Below are 18,002 nucleotides of genomic sequence, written 5' to 3' on the forward strand. Positions count from 1 at the left end.
TGTATAAATTTACTTGATTATTTTTAGGCATTCATCTGTGAAATATTTATCACATATTATATATGAACATTTTATCATGCACGTTTAATCAGTCTTGTAACTTCAAAGTAAAATGTTAATGAATATCATGTTTGCATTATATATATTTAATTATTGCCAAACTTCCTTAGTACACATCTTCCACTATTAAAATGTAATACGCTTGAGCAACTCCATTAATTTTCTGAAACTAAAATTCGCAATACTGACATTAATTATAAGGAGGAGATTTCAAACACGGGCTGGAAGTCGCTCAACGTTGGATAGTACTCGTCGAGAAATTGCTTGAGAAGATTGGTATGTTGTATATTTTTCGTCATGCAGACGACTTTGGCATACAGTCTATGGTATGTGATGTCTTTTACAAAAACTTTCTGATTTACCAGATCGTTATGGAGCTGTTCTATATAGTTCGGCCTATTCATAAGTTGTACCGTGAATTCCAAAAGACAATTCATGGCGGTTAACCCGAATTAGATGCAAGTTTCCGTGGTGCTCGGAGAAAGATTACCAGCGCACAATGGTAACGCTATGCACCTGCGATGCAGAGAATTACGATATTATCTTTGTGGCATTAGTTGCAAATTTCAAAATTAAGCATTAAAAAATATAAAGTAATAAATAAATTATGAATATTGATTATATGAATAATAAGTGTATAGGAATTTATGAAAAAATTCACCATTTTCTATCAGACCGCCGGTTCATCATAAGCTGAGCAGATGAGATTGCTGCTAAACCTGCCGCTCCCGAACCCTCGACGACGTACTTCTCATCTTCAATTAACTTCAAAATCGCGGCTTCTACCCACTCTTCCTTGACCGTGATCATGGTTTTGATCAATGAATTCGCATTGTAAAACGCGTTATGTCCTATCACAGGAATTGCCAATTCATCAGTCAAGCTGCAAAATTTTAAAGGGACTTCCACTGGTTTGCCCGCTTCGCGCGCTTTGCTGAAATTCGGACACATTTCTGACTCGACTCCCTACGATTGAAAATTATTCATTATCTATAATTCACAAAAGTGACTAATAAATAATTAAGTAAAAAAAGTAATCTGTTTACAATTGATGGCTCGACAAAAATAATTGTGCACTTACAATAACCATTGTAGTTGGACTTGTTTTCTGTAAAGCTACTGCTATACCCGCAATCAATCCACCACTTCCAACAGGTACAATCACCGCATCAAGATCAGGCATCTCGCGAGCGATTTCCAAACCTAAGGTTCCTTGTCCAATGATGATGTTGGGATGATCATCCTTATTCAAAATTATTTACATTAGAAATAATTAACAATAAAAAAAATGTTTAATTTTTTCTTTTGTTTTTTTGATTAAATAAGTTGTTGAATAGTAAAATAATGTTAAATTTATCAAAATTTTTTAAAATGTTATTTTATTTAATACTATTTTTAAATACTAATTATTATTTCAAAGATTTAGGTACCCAATGTAAACCAGGTCTTTTTTCTGTGCAATTTCCATTGCGGTTTTTGTAGCACTTTTTATATCATCGCCTTCGATTATTACTTTGGCGTACTGCCCGGACAATTCTTTACACATTCTGATTTTTGATATGTGTGCTCTGTTTTCGGCATTACCACTTTCACTGCGACTTTTAATATATTTGCATAATGGCAAAAAGCTATAGCAAGATTGCCCATTGAAGCCGATATTACCTCTTTCTTCGTCTGTGTTTTTAAATGTTGTAGCAAAGCATAACACACGCCGCGTCCTTTGCTGCTGCCGCCGTATTGGAATATTTCGTGCTTGAAATATAAATCGATGTTCCTTAGCGTGTGGTGCATCACGCATGATCTCTGAAAAGCAATTTTAGATATTTTATATATCCAAATTTTTTTCTTTATTCAATTTCTTTCTCAATTTCGCATTTAAAGTTTTAAGATTTATCAATTTTGAGATTGTTGTAGCTGAATTATTTTTAATTTTGTTAAATGCAACTTAGGAATAAATTAAATTTAAAAATATCCTTGCCTCACATGGAATGTTTTAAATATAATTATTTATCATAATCGCCGCCATTTCAATGTCCATATACGTTATTTTCTGTGGAAATGAAAATTGAACTGATGCCGTGTCGTCTGTTACGGATTCAATGTTACATGTATTAAAAATTGCACTCAAATTGCACTCGACTTCTGTTTTTTCCATCTTTTCTTCCTGTCGTGAAGGACTGTGAAAAAAATACACTTCAACAATCATTATCTTCAATAATAATTATATTTTTGATACCATTTGTACGCGCTTAAGCGAAATTTCATTATCCAAATCCATGATTGCAGTGTAACACTGAAAATTACTTACTTGTCGCGTAAATCACTTACGACTGCAGATTATCTATGTCAATCTATAATAACCAACTCGATTTAACTGAGTTTCGAAAACAAAAATATTCTTCAAGGGAGAGAATGTCTGTGTTGACAATCTTATTGTCAACATTGTCATTCAAACAGAAACTAATATTTCTATTTATTCATTATTCTTCACTATTTCGTCTAATTGTGTGACATTTATGAAAATATAATGCACATTTTATTGAAATGCACGATATATTTGATCAATTTCGTAATAATAATTTTAAAAAGTAATCCATGTCATAAGCAATTAAAAACTAACCTAACCATCTGTAACCATTTCTCTATTTTTATGATTTTTATATCGGACGATTGAAATAATTGGTAATATCACTGCTCTTCAATTACCACTGTTGCAATTACCTCTGAGCCCCCAGGGCCCCTGGACAGTTATGAAAGTTAAACATTTCTAACTTCAAGAAATATGAACAGCTGTTACTAGGGCGCAGTGTGCGCGTTTTTATAGATTCGGTGCATTTAGAGTAAATCATCATCTCAGCCGATTCAACATTTTGCTAAATTCAGCGTGTTTACGTATGTTTGTTGGTGTTTCGCTGGTGGTTCACTGGTGTTCACCGCTTTTGCATCACGATGGACTCCATTCCGAGAACGCATAAGGGTATCCTTTTCTCTTAATATTTTCCGGCTAATTTTTTGAGTGCACTGTTTATGCTTTTAAATGTAAATATAGAATAAACATTAATTAAACATATATAAATGTATATATAAACATTTGTTCCACTCTGCTCAACAAAAGTTAAGAAAAATAGTTAATATTAATTAAATGATTAATATAGAAATGTTTAAAATATTTCCTTCACACATTACGAATCATATATTGAACATCTCTTACATACATTGTCAAAGTCTGTCAGAAAATTGAATTAGCATTATGTCACTTATTTTACAGTGAGAACCAGAATAGTGCAAGTTCTATTTGTAAAGCAATTTTAGTTGTGCACAAAAATTTACAGCAGACTGAATCTCTATATGATATAACACTTTATTAAATCAATTCTCCAACTTTTTTATTTAATTTTTAATCTATAATTCAAGAAAGACATTTTGCATAAAAATTTTATTTTACTCATTTCTTTTTTATTATATGAAAAGCCATTATTTCTCTGTGTCTAGCATTCTTAATGGATATTTTGTATACATTTGAATCTTTGTAATAATTTTATGTATATTTGTTGCAGACATTGAAGCTCAGATAAGAGAAATACAGTCAAAAAAGAAGGAGCTTCTGAACACAGCATCTGAGAAAGATCAAGTTGCTTTGGGAAAAACTGGTTTCTATGATCAAGATATTTATGATAGCAGTAATAATAAATTTGATGGCTACGTTACATCGATTGCAACCAACGATGAGATTGAGGTATTACATTACTATTTATTTTTTACAATTATAATATTGAAAATTTTTCTATAAAACTGTATTTTTTGAGATGCATTTGCTGGAAAGTTAAACATTGTCGTTTTAATTGCTAAAAATAGATATAGCTTTGTATGTAGTAAAAGGACAAAATTTTGAAGAAAATCTTTTCTGCGAATAGGATTATGATCCGTTTGCGGACAAACGACCCACCATAGCTGATCGAGAGGAGAAAGATTATGATCCATTTGCCGACAGACGACGGCCTACCATAGCTGACAGGGAAGATGAGTACCGACAGAAAAGACGGAGAATGATTATCTCTCCTGAACGTGTCGATCCCTTTGCTGAGGGTTGGTATAATTTATGAGAAATTGGCTACGATAAAAAAGTGATAAATAAGTAATTCATTTGCTGAACGATCAGTATATTAAATATGCGTGCAACTGTTTAACTGATTTCAATCAATTAACTCGAAAAATATTAATTAATGTGATTTCTTTTTTGATTAAAGGTGGCAAGACTCCTGACGTCGGTTCTAGAACATATACCGAGATTATGAGAGAACAAATGCTCAAAGGTGAAGAGACAGAGGTGTGTTAAAGTATTTTAATCTTTTTTAATATAAAAGCGTTTAAGGCAAATATATAATTGTAGAACTTCTAATACTATATATTTCTTGTATACACATTTTCTTACAGCTGAGAAAAAGATTAGCAGAAAAGGCTAAGGATGGTACTCTGAAAGCTAACGGCGAACCCAAACCAGCTCCTAAAAAGAAAGGTCGTTGGGACCAAACGGATGATACTCCCATACAGAAAAAATTATCTGGAACTTCAGCAACACCCACATCCTGGGATAACGCAGATGTACGTTTGCAACATTATCCTTATGAACTTTTATTCTCTTTTTACTTAAATCTACTTAATTTAATACGAATTTCATGAAATTTCTTTAAAATTATCTATTAAATTTCCCATAAACTTGATTAATCTAAAACAATATGATATAAATCCAATTTCTTACCTTTTTTGTTGTAATTTTTTTATAATTATAGGTAACGCCAGCTGTTATTAGATGGGATGAAACTCCAGGTCATGGTAAAGGGGCAGAAACCCCCGGAGCTACACCGGGAGTGAGTACGAGAATGTGGGACGCCACACCAGCACACGCAACACCGGGAGCCGTGACTCCAGGAAGGGAAACGCCTTCGCATGAAAAGACTGTGACGAGTCGAAGAAATCGTTGGGATGAAACTCCGAAGACTGAGCGAGGTTTGGTTGTAGTATATCGTTACTTGTTTTACAAATAATGAATTGTAGAATTAAATATATATTCACATTCTTATTGAATAGTAGTTTTATATTTGATATTAAAGTGTAAATTAACATATTCAATATGTCACTAACCTTAGAAACTCCTGGACATAACAGCGGTTGGGCAGAGACTCCAAGAACCGATCGCGTCGCCGGAGATTTGATACAAGAAACTCCGACACCGTCAGCGAGTAAGCGACGAAGTCGATGGGACGAGACACCGTCGAATCAAACGCCGGGCTCGATGACGCCGCAGACTCCGGCGACGCCTCTCACGACGCCTCATCAGACGACGATATTGACTCCGAGTGCCGTCACACCGACGGGACCCAAAGCGATGGGTCTGGCTACTCCGACACCAGGACATTTGATGTCTATGACACCCGAACAACTGCAGGCTTATCGTTGGGAGCGCGAGATAGACGAACGAAATAGACCTTTGTCAGACGATGAGTTGGATGCGCTGTTTCCTCCCGGATACAAGATCCTACAGCCACCAGCAGGTGAAAGAGAAAATTATTATTTTTTCTTAGAAATATCTTCTAAAACAGATTTAATACGTTTTAGAAATTATTTTTATAAAAAACTGAAAACTCTCTCTTTGAGATTTTTTAATTAGAATGTATGTGTAATTGTTCTATGCACTTTTTTAGGATACATACCTATTCGCACACCTGCTAGGAAGCTCACTGCAACACCCACACCCATCGCGGGCACGCCTCAAGGTTTCTTCATTCAAACGGAGGATAAAAGCGCCAAGTATGTCGACAATCAACCAAAGGGCAATTTGCCATTTATGAAACCAGAAGACGCGCAGTATTTCGATAAACTGTTAGTTGACGTGGACGAAGAAACGTTGAGTCCTGAAGAACAGAAAGAAAGAAAAATTATGAAATTGCTTTTAAAAATAAAAAACGGAACACCGCCAATGCGTAAAGCTGCTTTGAGACAAATAACGGACAAAGCAAGAGAATTTGGTGCTGGACCGCTCTTCAACCAGATCCTTCCGCTTCTTATGTCACCTACTCTTGAAGATCAAGAACGTCATCTGCTAGTCAAAGTTATCGATCGCATTCTTTATAAGTTGGACGATTTAGTACGACCGTATGTGCACAAGGTAATTGTTTTTATTGTTATGAATTTATTATCATTTTATTTCACTTCTTCAATCTTACTTAATTTTTATTACACTATTCAAATTTTTAGATTCTTGTCGTCATCGAACCTCTATTGATCGATGAGGATTACTATGCTCGTGTCGAAGGTAGAGAGATTATTTCAAATTTGGCAAAGGCTGCGGGTTTAGCCACAATGATCTCTACAATGAGACCAGATATCGATAATATTGACGAATACGTACGCAATACCACAGCAAGAGCATTCGCTGTCGTCGCATCCGCTCTTGGAATTCCTTCCCTTCTCCCTTTCTTAAAAGCTGTTTGCCGCAGTAAGAAATCGTGGCAAGCGCGACACACTGGTATCAAAATCGTGCAACAAATAGCTATTTTAATGGGCTGTGCCATTCTGCCACATCTGAAAAGTTTGGTAGAGATCATAGAACATGGTAAGTAAAAGTAATATAATGTAAATATAAATTGTCCTTTTTTTAATATTATATATATGGAAATGTTTATTTTGGAAACTAATTATGGCATGTAATTTTATAGGTTTAGTCGATGAGCAGCAGAAAGTACGAACAATTACCGCATTAGCCATTGCTGCACTGGCTGAAGCAGCAACACCATACGGTATCGAAAGCTTCGACTCGGTGCTAAAACCGCTTTGGAAAGGTATCCGCACGCACAGAGGAAAAGGTTTAGCAGCATTCTTAAAAGCTATCGGCTATCTCATCCCATTGATGGACGCAGAGTACGCGAATTATTATACCAGGGAAGTAATGCTAATCCTTATACGTGAATTCCAGTCGCCCGATGAAGAAATGAAAAAGATTGTGTTGAAGGTAAGATATTAGTATTTACCATTTTTACTGTATCATATTTTATAAATTAGTTGCATCGTCCCAAAGTGAGTTTTTTAACATTTTGTCTAAATTGTATTTAAAAAATAGGTAGTCAAACAGTGTTGTGCAACGGATGGTGTGGAAGCTCAGTATATAAAGGATGAAATTCTGCCTCACTTCTTCAAACATTTCTGGAATCATCGCATGGCATTAGATCGTAGAAATTACAGACAGGTAACGAGCTAAAATATTACTACGAAATATTTTAATACTTTTAAATACACAAATTAATAAATTCTTAACTACGTGAATTACAAAATAAATAAAATTGCAGCTTGTAGACACGACGGTAGAAATAGCCAACAAAGTGGGTGCATCAGAAATTATTAACAGAGTAGTGGATGATCTAAAGGATGAAAATGAACAATATAGAAAGATGGTTATGGAAACCATCGAGAAGATAATGGGCAATTTAGGAGCAGCAGATGTCGATTCTCGTCTAGAGGAGCAGCTCATTGATGGAATTCTATATGCCTTCCAGGAGCAAACAACCGAGGTCGGTTGAAATTTGAATAAAACTGATATAAACTCTAAGTAATCGATTCGTATAAACACACAAATAAATTGTGGATTATTTATTGAAAGGAAGAAAGAAATTGAAATTAATTTTGTTTGTAGGACGTAGTTATGTTGAATGGTTTTGGTACGATTGTGAACACATTAGGTAAAAGAGTAAAGGCATATCTTCCTCAAATATGTGGTACAATATTGTGGAGGTTGAATAACAAATCGGCAAAAGTAAGACAGCAAGCTGCAGATCTTATTTCGCGTATCGCAGTGGTCATGAAGACTTGTCAAGAGGTAAGGGATGCATTATAGATTATATTTTTCAATTTTCCACGAAATTTGAAATAAATTTACAATATAATCGCAAAACAATATAAATGATGTATATGATACTTCCAGGAAAAATTAATGGGACACTTGGGAGTCGTGTTGTACGAGTATTTAGGTGAAGAATATCCAGAAGTATTAGGTAGTATTTTAGGGGCATTGAAAGCCATTGTTAATGTCATAGGAATGACGAAAATGACACCACCTATCAAAGATTTATTACCAAGACTTACTCCTATCTTGAAGAACAGACATGAAAAGGTAAAAATCGAATATATTTTAGTTCTTTTACTCTCAAATTTGATATTATTCATGTCGTTGTATAAAATAAAATTGTAATCAGTTGTAAAGTTGAATATTTCTCGAACACACTTGCCTTGTTTTATTCCTTTTTACTTAATAAATTGCTGATTTTGTTTTGATTAGGTGCAAGAAAATTGCATTGACCTCGTGGGCAGAATCGCTGATCGTGGTCCCGAATATGTTTCCGCACGAGAATGGATGAGGATATGTTTCGAATTGTTAGAATTATTGAAAGCCCACAAAAAGGCTATTAGAAGAGCGACAGTAAATACTTTTGGTTATATCGCCAAAGCTATTGGGTAAGTTTGGTCATTTAACGCTGTCTATACGTATGTATAAAATGTTTACATTTATATATAGCTTTTTAATTTTTCTTCAACAGACCGCACGATGTGTTAGCGACACTTTTGAATAATTTGAAAGTCCAGGAACGTCAGAATCGCGTTTGCACAACAGTGGCTATTGCCATCGTTGCTGAAACGTGTAGCCCTTTTACAGTATTACCTGCATTGATGAACGAATACAGAGTACCTGAGTTAAACGTACAGAATGGAGTATTGAAATCCTTGTCATTCTTATTCGAGTATATCGGTGAAATGGGTAAAGATTATATTTACGCTGTGAGTCCATTGCTAGAAGATGCACTTATGGACAGGTGGGTGTTTAAACCGCAACATACAAGTAATATACTTTTCTTCAAGCATCTTTTTGTGCGACTAATTTAGGAATAATTTGACATAATAATTTCAACTAACTCTCAAATTTTTTCTCATCATTTTTCAGGGACTTAGTACACAGACAGACGGCCTGTGCTGCTATCAAACACATGGCATTAGGCGTTTATGGATTTGGATGCGAAGATGCGTTGATACATTTATTGAATCATGTGTGGCCGAATGTTTTCGAAACTTCACCACATTTGGTCCAAGCATTTATGGATGCTGTGGATGGATTGCGCGTTGCGCTTGGACCTATCAAGATTTTACAGTATACACTACAAGTACGTAGTTATATTAATAGAATGCACGCATCGGTAACTTTTCGTTCGCGAGAAGTATTAGAAGTGCATTATTGTTTACATGTATTATATTTCTTTTTTTATTACAGGGTTTATTTCATCCAGCCCGTAAAGTTCGCGACGTCTACTGGAAGATATACAATTCTCTTTACATTGGTGGACAGGATGCTCTTGTAGCTGGTTACCCTCGTATTATGAATGATCCAAAGAACCAATATATAAGATATGAACTGGATTATGTACTGTAATAAGGAACTGATGATTATAAAGTACAGTTCTTACATTTCTGAAGCTCATCGTTGTAAAGATGAATTCATGAGAATTGCAGAATTCTTTTTCGCAAGTCTGTGAAATCAACATCTGGATCTTGAAAAAAGTTAGTAATATTGGGAAGCTGTTGGGACAGATTGCAGAATAATGAAGTATGTAACGTAAATGCAGTCAATTCTGATGGTTAATGTAAAAGGCTGATAATGTATTACTCTAAGGCTTTGGGCGCCTTGTTGCAATATTAAATTATAATATCAGAAGCGAGAAATTGTATAAGTTTGTTCCTCGCCACTATTTCAGTTTGATAGTATAGATTATTATGCCACAAACTTCTTTTAATTTTGTTTTACGTTAGAAAATAAACATACAATACAATTTACATGTGCCATACATATTCCACTAAAATTGAGTTACATAACAATTGATTAAGATTTATATTTTTTTTTTCCATGAATCAAAATGCAAGTTTTTGACATTTTTTACGTATTTATATTATTAAGCACAGATAGTGGTGAAAAAAAAACTAATTTATTTCTCGCAGATAATAAATTTATATAATTCCTCGCTTCCGTATCGAAATGACTGCAACGGAAGATCAAGAAGAGCTTTACGTTGCAGATTTATGTATCATGTAGATATATTGACGGTTCTGATATTGATTGTGAAGACATCAAAATGTATCAGCGCCACATAGTCTGTGGTCTTAGATTGTAGTTTTTCTAATTTTAGATCTCTTGAATTCTAAAACTTTTTTAGTTTTGGATTTTTTGGGTGCTAAGATTTTTGTCAGCGTCTGTACAGAGATCTTTAAACTCTGTATTTTTCAAATTTTAAGTACCGTGAGATCTTCAGTCAGGTTTATTGAATTGTCCTAAGTTCTTGGAATGTGCTATTCCAAGCTAGAAAAACTATTAAATAGGAATATTCGCTAATAGCTAAATTAAATATAGATTTTTTGAGGGATTTTTGACATTGCAGTTTCTCAATTCAATATTTTTGTTGTGCAATATAAATGTGCTATTTAACACGATAATTTGATATATAATTGCTTATGAAATTGATCTGTTAATATTTTGAAAATTCTATAAAATTGTTATTGATATAAAAAGAAAGAAGAGATGAAACAGAAAGTAAAGAGAGTACAAGTTATTGAAACAAATTTTTGTAGCTTATTAATTGTCAGAAAAGTACTAATAAAAATATTCCTAAATGTTTTTATAATAAACTTCTTTGTAACTTTCAACATATTAGAGATCAATTTTGTGAGTCACTGTATTCTTGACGATTAGCATAAATGTTATTCACCAAAAATACGTTGCTAAACTGATTTTTGTTATTGTTTGACGAAGATAAATATTAATAAGTAAAAAGTTATTGTAAATAATTTTCTTGCGCTGTATGTTAAAAATGATCGTATATATATTAATTATAATAAAAATATTTCATATAGAAAATTAGAAAAAAAGGATTCTTTCATCTAATGATAAATTAAAATTCCAAGCGTAGAACAAGCGCAAATGGTGTCAGCAGTTTTTATTGATTGATCACAAATATACATAAATTGTGTTGTATATTTATCATCTTATACCCTCTAAAATTTCGCTTTACTGATTTTTACTTAGGAGGGATAAACATGCCAGAGATGCCCATTGCTTCAATTTTACGATTTAAAAGTTTTTCAAGATTAATCTCCGAAAATATAAACAAAATTAATTTAAAAAATAACTCTATACATTTATTATATACATATATATAATACATCGCATGTTCATAAATTTATAAATTGCTAGATCCACTGGATTCATTGATTGTAAATTTAATAAAAATAAGACATATATTAAATAGATAATAAATAATATAAATAATAAATAAATTTATAAACTTTTAAAGCATTTTTGTAGAGCCCTAAGAAAACGTTATGTCTCAAGTCATAATTTCCTAGAATATCATAGAATTACATATTCACAAATACTAGATTTCTAATTTCACACATATTAATATGTGCTTTGTTTTCACACAGCCTACGATAGGTCAGTAGATTTAGCAATATATGAATTTATCAGAAATCAAGTTGCATGTTCCAGCACAATCGTGATATTTGTTTAGTTTAACACTTGACAATGAAACCCACGTAATGTATGAAACAATTATATGCTCAATTGAATGCTCAATTGTATGTCATTTCTTCTCTATTTTAGAATGAAGAAAGATAGCGGAGGTGACAAGCTTAAGAACTTATTTAACACTCAAGCAATCGGGATTAATAAAGGATCAATTACCCAACAAGGTCATCTCACCCATATTTACCCTGCGTGTCGAAAGATTTGAGAATAATCGAGTATCGTTTGACGAATGTTCGCGGTAGCACCAAACATCGCATCTCGAACAATGGCAAATTGGATTGTTACATCGACGATTAGTTACAACGATCAGCGACGACTCTTCGATTCTTAGAACGGTTTTATAAAATGTGGCCTTAAACTTTACAAAACATTGGGCGCGCGACTTCACTAATTAAGAAACACCTCGTTATTTTATTACATTAAGGTATCCTTCTCCGGATTCACGAATCCAAAGTTTCCAAAATGCCAAGGGTTAAAGGCTCCAAGAACTTTCGAATGATTGAGTCTTGAAGTGCACTCTTTTTACATACTTGTTAGATTTATAAATTACATGTTAAAACTTTCTTTTCCTCTTAAATGCCAATTGATTTTTCTTTTAACTGAAAAATTTCGGAAGACTAAAATTTTATAACGCGTAGAGCATACAAGACTCGTTAAAATTCTTGAACCTTACAATTATTCGTCTGTGTGTGAATTTAGGACTCTTGATTAGTTTATGTATTCGGACTTCATAATTGCGGCAATACTCTGTAAATGCTATCGTGACAGACTTGTGGGAATGCTATAATTTTTTTTTTTTTTTTTTTTAAAGTTTTGAAGATCCTTTAGACCCTTACACGCTCCAAAGATAAGTGTCTTTGGATTTATCTTATAATTCCTTACATATATTACGTTTAACAGGCTATTAACTTGTAGCGATGCGATTAAAAATTATGATAACTTTGGTATGTGACTATATTAATAATATATAAAGAGGCTCAGTCCTTCCTAGCGCACATGATTAATACTTGTCATTAATTAATAAAAAGTACTCGAGTATTTCCTGTACGTATTCGCTGTACGTTATCATTACGAACATCTCTGTTGTTTTCAAATCCGTTCGCGGTTTTTCTCTAATCTGATTGTAACATAGATAATGGTTTGTAACATAGAGAATAGCTAATCGTAACATAGATCGAGAACGTGCAATCCAAGAAATGAAATCGAGAATATACATAAACCAAAGACAATTTCTCTGCTTGATATTTCTAGACATCATTTTTTGGGATTGTACGTTTTTTTTAATTTCATGATTTGGATCCAAAATTCTTGATAACATGAATGGTTTGGACCCTGCTTTTTTCGAACGTCTGATATCTCGGATGTCATTTTTCTTTCCCATGCATACATGCTTTCATAGATTTTATTGCAAAAAGATTTACCTGTTGAACGTCTGGAAGTGAAGACATCTGAATTCTAAGTGCCATCAAATCCAAACTCTTTAAATGATAAAACTAGATTTTTGTTTGTTTCTTAGATCCTGGGGTTTTTTTAAAACACATTCAGACCCTGCACTCTTTGGATCTGAAGTTCCTTCGAATTAACGATTACAACGTATCTATGAAAAATAATAATAATCTCCCCATTGATCTAAAATATAAAAAATGTTTGAACTCTTCGGAAGTCAAATAATGCTCGTGTTGTTTCGAGAAGTCTCTTCTCAGTCCTTTCATTCTGCGCACACTTGGACGTTCGTGTATCAAATGTATAGTGAGAAAAAAATGTAAAAGTTCACATTACAAACATTTAGCTGGTTGATAACAGACAAGTTCTCGACATTCGACTGCACGTAGCATCTCTATGCGAGTGTTAAAAATAAAATGATGAAATGATGGAATATTAAAAAATTAATAGAATTTTTTTCAATACCTACCTAATGGATGCAAATTGATGAAGATGGACAGCGCAGAGCAGATATCGAAAAAAAAAAGGAAGTGTAGGAAAAGTAAGAAGCGCCGAGCAAACATGTCAAACGAAACGGACATTCAAAACATCAATCAGAAAGGCGCGACGATTGCCGTCGCCTCGCCTCTGCTCGACGGTAAAGAGGCGCACTCGTGCCATTTGTTTGTGTGGGGATCGTAGCACTCGACAGTAGAGATCGTGATCTGCGTGCGATAGAAATTGATTTCTTGCGACTGGTCGCCGCCTATAACGTAGAGCCGACTGTCGGCCGCCGCGACCGCCGGATAAAACTTGCCCATGCTCATGGGAGCGACGGCAGCCCATTTGTTCTGAAACAAATCAATTAGAAATCAATAAGGATTCTTCTGTCTATCGTTCTTTATTTATCGATTGTCAAGAATTCGTATGCAAAACCAGTTACTTTTTGCTAAGAAGCGAAGTTGTAGAAAACAGCGCCCCAAATATTTTGATGATTGAGTCTTTATTGTATTAATCGCGATTAAAATAAAAAATTTCTTTAAAAAAACGAACAGAATTAACTAATAAATGATAAAGAAAAATAAATTACCTTCTCGAAGGAGTATCTTTCGACTGATGTTAAGACTTCTTGATTTTTACTAGTACCGCCAACAACATACATGTGCCCATCGAGGATGGTGATTCCCATTTGTGAGCGTGGGGTGAGCATCGGTGCCAAATCGTTCCATTCTCTGGTGACAGGATTGTAACTCAGCACATCCTGACGATGTCGGCTGTTATGAGTGCAGCCACCCACAATATAAATTAATCCTGTAAAGAATTCGTTAATTAGAGCCGAGAAAAATAATATTGTAGAAATAACAGTATAATATTATAAAACAATAGTTGAAGTGAAAATAATAGTTAACAATTTTCGCGCTCCGACAGTTGCTTCTTACTGCCTTTTTAACTTTGTTTTTGAAGAACTACAATAATAATCGATATGACAGGACATTACTTAAAAAAAAAAAAAGAGAGACTTACCTTCGTATGCGACGACACCCATACTGAATCGTGGCTCCGGAAGGTAGCCGTCGAGAGTCCACGTGTTAGTAATCGGATCGTATATCTCAATGGAACCGCCAATATCCTCGCCCACCCATCCGCCGAATGCGTACAAGCAGTTATCCAAGGCACAGAGACCGAAGTCGCATCTGGGTTCTTCCATGCAAGCGATCGATGTCCATACGTTGTCGCGAGGATCGTAGCACTCGCAATTGGCAATTATGCAGGACTCCAGCTCACCGCCGACGACGTATACTTTGCCGTCCAGCAGGGCCACTCCAGGTAGAATGCGCCCTATGCTGATTGGGGCCACTTCGCTCCATTCTCTAAAGAAATATTAATTTCTTGTATTAGAAATTAAGATTCTACCTCAGCTGCTTTTATGTAGACAAAATAATTTGACTGCAAAAAGAAAGAATTTACCAATTAACACATTTAACATATTTAAAAAAACATGTCTTTTGCTTGTACGCATTTAAATCACTCTTTTACACTTTAGAATAAGTGATAGAGCGGTTTAGTTAACTATAATGAAGACAGATTAAAAACATACTTTTTTTTCTATTCTCGTAGATCTCATTGATCTCGCGTAAAGAAACTTGGTTAATTGGGTTTCATCTCAAGATTGGAACAGAGAATAATTGAAATAAATAAAATATTGCCGTTATACCCGGTGAATATGTCGTATTTCTCAATGGTTTCGTAAGTGCTCTCAGTGGTTCTGCCCCAGCTGTCCGCAGAGTGCTCCCGCTTGGATCCGCCGATCACCAGAATGTTCTTCTTGGCACAGACCCTGGGCTGAGCGTGAAGAGGCACCAGGCAACCTTTATTCGAGACTAGATCCTTCTGTATGGATCGCAACGCTACGATCAGACTTGCGTCCTTGCATTCTAGGATGATACGCTCTAGCCTCGCTAATGAACACAGTCGCAAGCGTATATGGCCAAGGATCTCAAATACATAGCATCGCCGCGCAGGGATGTCGTGAATGATCCAATTGTACGCGGCCTGGAAGACCTGTAAAAGGCAAAAAAAATTATCAAACATAATCTTCGTTACATATATTTGTATAGTGTCTCCTATTTTTATTTTTTTAAGCTAGTTCCAAAAAAAATTATTCCTGATCAAAGAGCAAAGTAAAGTTTTAATTTAAAAGGCTTTGCTTACGTATTATTGATTTTATCTTTTCAATTTTCAGATCTGTTAAGTTGTAAAATTGCACCAAGATGCACTTGATTTATTCAATCTTTCGAAATAACAAACCTGGCATTCAGTATCTATGTGAATGTAATCGCTACTGAGAAAATGAACGAGATGCTCCTTGGGTAGATCCAGAAATTCCTCCTCCTGACAGACTTGTGGAAAATTGACTTCTATAAAGCGTAGGGCAGTCTCCAGAAGATCCAGTCTGTTATGTGCTTCTGCGAATCTATAATTAGAAGCAGCAACAAATATTATTGTATAATTTGAATTCTTGAAACAACATTTCGTTATTTTTACATACAGATGACAACATTATTGAACAAGACGTCTCTTAAAAATGTACATCTTACAACTTTCCTGTTACGTATTATTTTCCGCGGTAGATTCGTATTAAATTCCTTAATCTCATTTATAAACTCACCTGTAAATTCCAAGGGCGTTAGAATAATGCAGCTGTTGCTTGAGATAATTGATACAGCCGGCTACTACGTCGTCTAGCTCGAGCATGTCGGCGGCAGCAAATAGCTCCTGTACATTATCTTGAGTGATGTCCACATTGCCGCTGTAAATAAAGTCCACCAGCTGAGAAAGTATATGAGGAGAGATCGAGTGGATTTCCACGAGTTCTTGTTGCTCCTCCACCAGCCCGACGGTAAACATGGCATTGAAGTAGGCGCTACCAGCGGCCAGGACGGATCTGTGAGCCCTGATGACTTTGCCATCGGCGACCAGTCCCACATCGCTGAACTTATTCTCCAGTCTCTGTGCATTGAGATTACGCAAGAGCTTCGAAGGATAGTGGCCAACAGTATAAACAACGCTGGACACGTCCGATGATGGCTTCACCGGCTGGCTGGTAAAACTCGCATTTGAGTTGTGGCCATTCTTTAGGGTTGGCGCTACGCCATCCGCCATGAAACCATCAAGTTGTCCTTTATCCACAGAACCTGCAAGTTTTTGAATAAGTACAATGCTGATTCACACGACACAGTATTTTAGAAGATATTTTAATAAGTTTGATTTGATAACACAAAAATGTAAAAATCTAAAAGTTTGCTGTAAATATAGAGAACAATAAAAATTTATAAAAGTTAATTTGAATGTAATGCTTAATATAAAGCTGTAACAATCTGTTACTCCAGCAGTTCATAAATTTTATAGTCCTAAACTTAATGCAAAAGCTTTAACTTATTAAATAACTTTTGTTTTGTTAAAATATACATTTACAAATGTAACTTTTATATCAGTAAAAGTTACCTGTACTCAAGATAAAGAATTATAAATTGTTCCTCTAAAAAAAAAAAAATATTTTCAAACATTTAAATCATACTTTGTTTACTTCAACGAAAACTTTGTTTTTATTTGAATTCAGTGAAGAAAAGAAATATAAGTCATTAACAAGAAGTTGACACTTTTGGATAAATATCAAAATAGAGAATTATCTCATAGATTTTTTTACATTTATCTAACTTTAATTAAAAGACTTAAGGACTTGAGAATGTAAACATATGTGCTTTTAAAAATTTCCAGCTGATTACATAAAAAAAGTGACTTGAAAAATGTTATGATTTAATGTTTAATAAATTTATTTTATTAGTAATTTAATTAAAAAATTAAATTATTAAATAAAGATTGCTTTGTTAGATACTCACGACATAAACGTGAAAGCACCCTGTAGACGCTGTTAAATGATTTTGTGTTATTTTTCTCCTTTAGGCGCATCACTATCACCACATTTTTGACCAATTCACAGTTCGATTTTTAATTCTCGTACAAATAAACTGTTCGTTGAGATGTCGTAAAATTGCTATCATCCACTAAATTAAGTAACCAGTTCTTTTATGAATAAACTTGACTCACACATCAAATCACGTCAAATAACCTATTTAAGTACAGGAACGTAGTTGCAAGCCGAGACAAGAAGATATCAATGTAGCCACGAAAAGAAATCCCTGCTTGATTCACTCTAGTGCTTTTAATTTTAATAGTTTACATTCATGAATCACTTTAAGGGCACATTCAGATAAACTTGCATAGCGCACATGCCACGGATATATGAGATTGATGACAGATCTTTCATCTCAAACATTTGCTGAAAACTGCCTTGATGTTTCCGAATTCGCACGCTGACATCATTCACGTCATCATTATGCGA

The 18,002-nt window shown here is 34.4% G+C and overlaps 3 protein-coding genes across 5 annotated transcripts; 1 reads left to right on the forward strand and 2 right to left on the reverse strand.

The window, feature by feature from the left end:
* Positions 1-324: 324 nt before the first annotated feature.
* Positions 325-2,922, reverse strand: LOC105675277 (L-threonine ammonia-lyase-like). Of its 3 annotated transcripts, none has more exons than XM_067354762.1 (6): positions 2,782-2,922; positions 2,039-2,237; positions 1,723-1,863; positions 1,142-1,303; positions 722-1,026; positions 325-576 (listed from the first exon to the last, which is right to left on the reverse strand). In XM_067354762.1, the coding sequence occupies exons 3-6, from the start codon at positions 1,849-1,851 to the stop codon at positions 513-515; spliced, it is 660 nt and encodes a 219-aa protein (XP_067210863.1). In that variant the 5' UTR covers positions 1,852-1,863; positions 2,039-2,237; positions 2,782-2,922; the 3' UTR covers positions 325-512. The 3 variants fall into 3 exon arrangements, with proteins under 3 accessions (XP_067210863.1, XP_012227702.1, XP_067210862.1); XM_012372279.2 differs by lacking the exon at positions 2,782-2,922 and adding an exon at positions 2,369-2,506; XM_067354761.1 differs by lacking the exon at positions 2,782-2,922 and adding an exon at positions 2,297-2,394.
* LOC105675450 (splicing factor 3B subunit 1-like) lies at positions 2,896-13,095 on the forward strand. Its single transcript, XM_012372627.2, has 18 exons — positions 2,896-3,037; positions 3,618-3,796; positions 3,975-4,146; positions 4,308-4,387; positions 4,495-4,662; positions 4,851-5,067; positions 5,208-5,612; positions 5,763-6,226; positions 6,316-6,673; positions 6,777-7,069; positions 7,178-7,303; positions 7,404-7,625; positions 7,748-7,930; positions 8,036-8,224; positions 8,390-8,565; positions 8,649-8,921; positions 9,050-9,266; positions 9,374-13,095. The coding sequence occupies exons 1-18, from the start codon at positions 3,010-3,012 to the stop codon at positions 9,530-9,532; spliced, it is 3,909 nt and encodes a 1,302-aa protein (XP_012228050.1). The 5' UTR covers positions 2,896-3,009; the 3' UTR covers positions 9,533-13,095.
* LOC105675452 (actin-binding protein IPP) lies at positions 12,448-17,822 on the reverse strand. Its single transcript, XM_012372628.2, has 7 exons — positions 17,500-17,822; positions 16,269-16,794; positions 15,908-16,073; positions 15,315-15,661; positions 14,624-14,970; positions 14,190-14,410; positions 12,448-13,950 (listed from the first exon to the last, which is right to left on the reverse strand). The coding sequence occupies exons 1-7, from the start codon at positions 17,567-17,569 to the stop codon at positions 13,714-13,716; spliced, it is 1,914 nt and encodes a 637-aa protein (XP_012228051.1). The 5' UTR covers positions 17,570-17,822; the 3' UTR covers positions 12,448-13,713.
* Between the last annotated feature and the right edge of the window lie 180 nt (positions 17,823-18,002).

Source organism: Linepithema humile, chromosome 5 (assembly GCF_040581485.1).
Source record: "Linepithema humile isolate Giens D197 chromosome 5, Lhum_UNIL_v1.0, whole genome shotgun sequence".
In the NCBI taxonomy this organism is placed as follows: domain Eukaryota; kingdom Metazoa; phylum Arthropoda; class Insecta; order Hymenoptera; family Formicidae; genus Linepithema; species Linepithema humile.

What these genes read in the sequence shown, in the direction of transcription:
- LOC105675277 (XM_067354762.1), bottom strand. Translation starts at nt 1,851, where the DNA reads ATGCACCACACGCTAAGGAACATCGATTTATATTTCAAGCACGAAATA. An exon ending in GTCCAACTACAATGGTTATT is followed by an intron (nt 1,027 to 1,141) that starts GTAAGTGCACAA and finishes TTTCAATCGTAG; the next exon opens with GGAGTCGAGTCAGAAATGTG. An exon ending in CGGCGGTCTGATAGAAAATG is followed by an intron (nt 577 to 721) that starts GTGAATTTTTTC and finishes TCTGCATCGCAG; the next exon opens with GTGCATAGCGTTACCATTGT.
- LOC105675450 (XM_012372627.2), top strand. Translation starts at nt 3,010, where the DNA reads ATGGACTCCATTCCGAGAACGCATAAGG. An exon ending in GGTAGAGATCATAGAACATG is followed by an intron (nt 6,674 to 6,776) that starts GTAAGTAAAAGT and finishes GTAATTTTATAG; the next exon opens with GTTTAGTCGATGAGCAGCAG. An exon ending in GAAGATGCACTTATGGACAG is followed by an intron (nt 8,922 to 9,049) that starts GTGGGTGTTTAA and finishes ATCATTTTTCAG; the next exon opens with GGACTTAGTACACAGACAGA.
- LOC105675452 (XM_012372628.2), bottom strand. Translation starts at nt 17,569, where the DNA reads ATGCGCCTAAAGGAGAAAAATAACACAAAATCATTTAACAGCGTCTAC. An exon ending in ACATAGATACTGAATGCCAG is followed by an intron (nt 15,662 to 15,907) that starts GTTTGTTATTTC and finishes TGCCTTTTACAG; the next exon opens with GTCTTCCAGGCCGCGTACAA. An exon ending in AAAGATACTCCTTCGAGAAG is followed by an intron (nt 13,951 to 14,189) that starts GTAATTTATTTT and finishes GATTTGTTTCAG; the next exon opens with AACAAATGGGCTGCCGTCGC.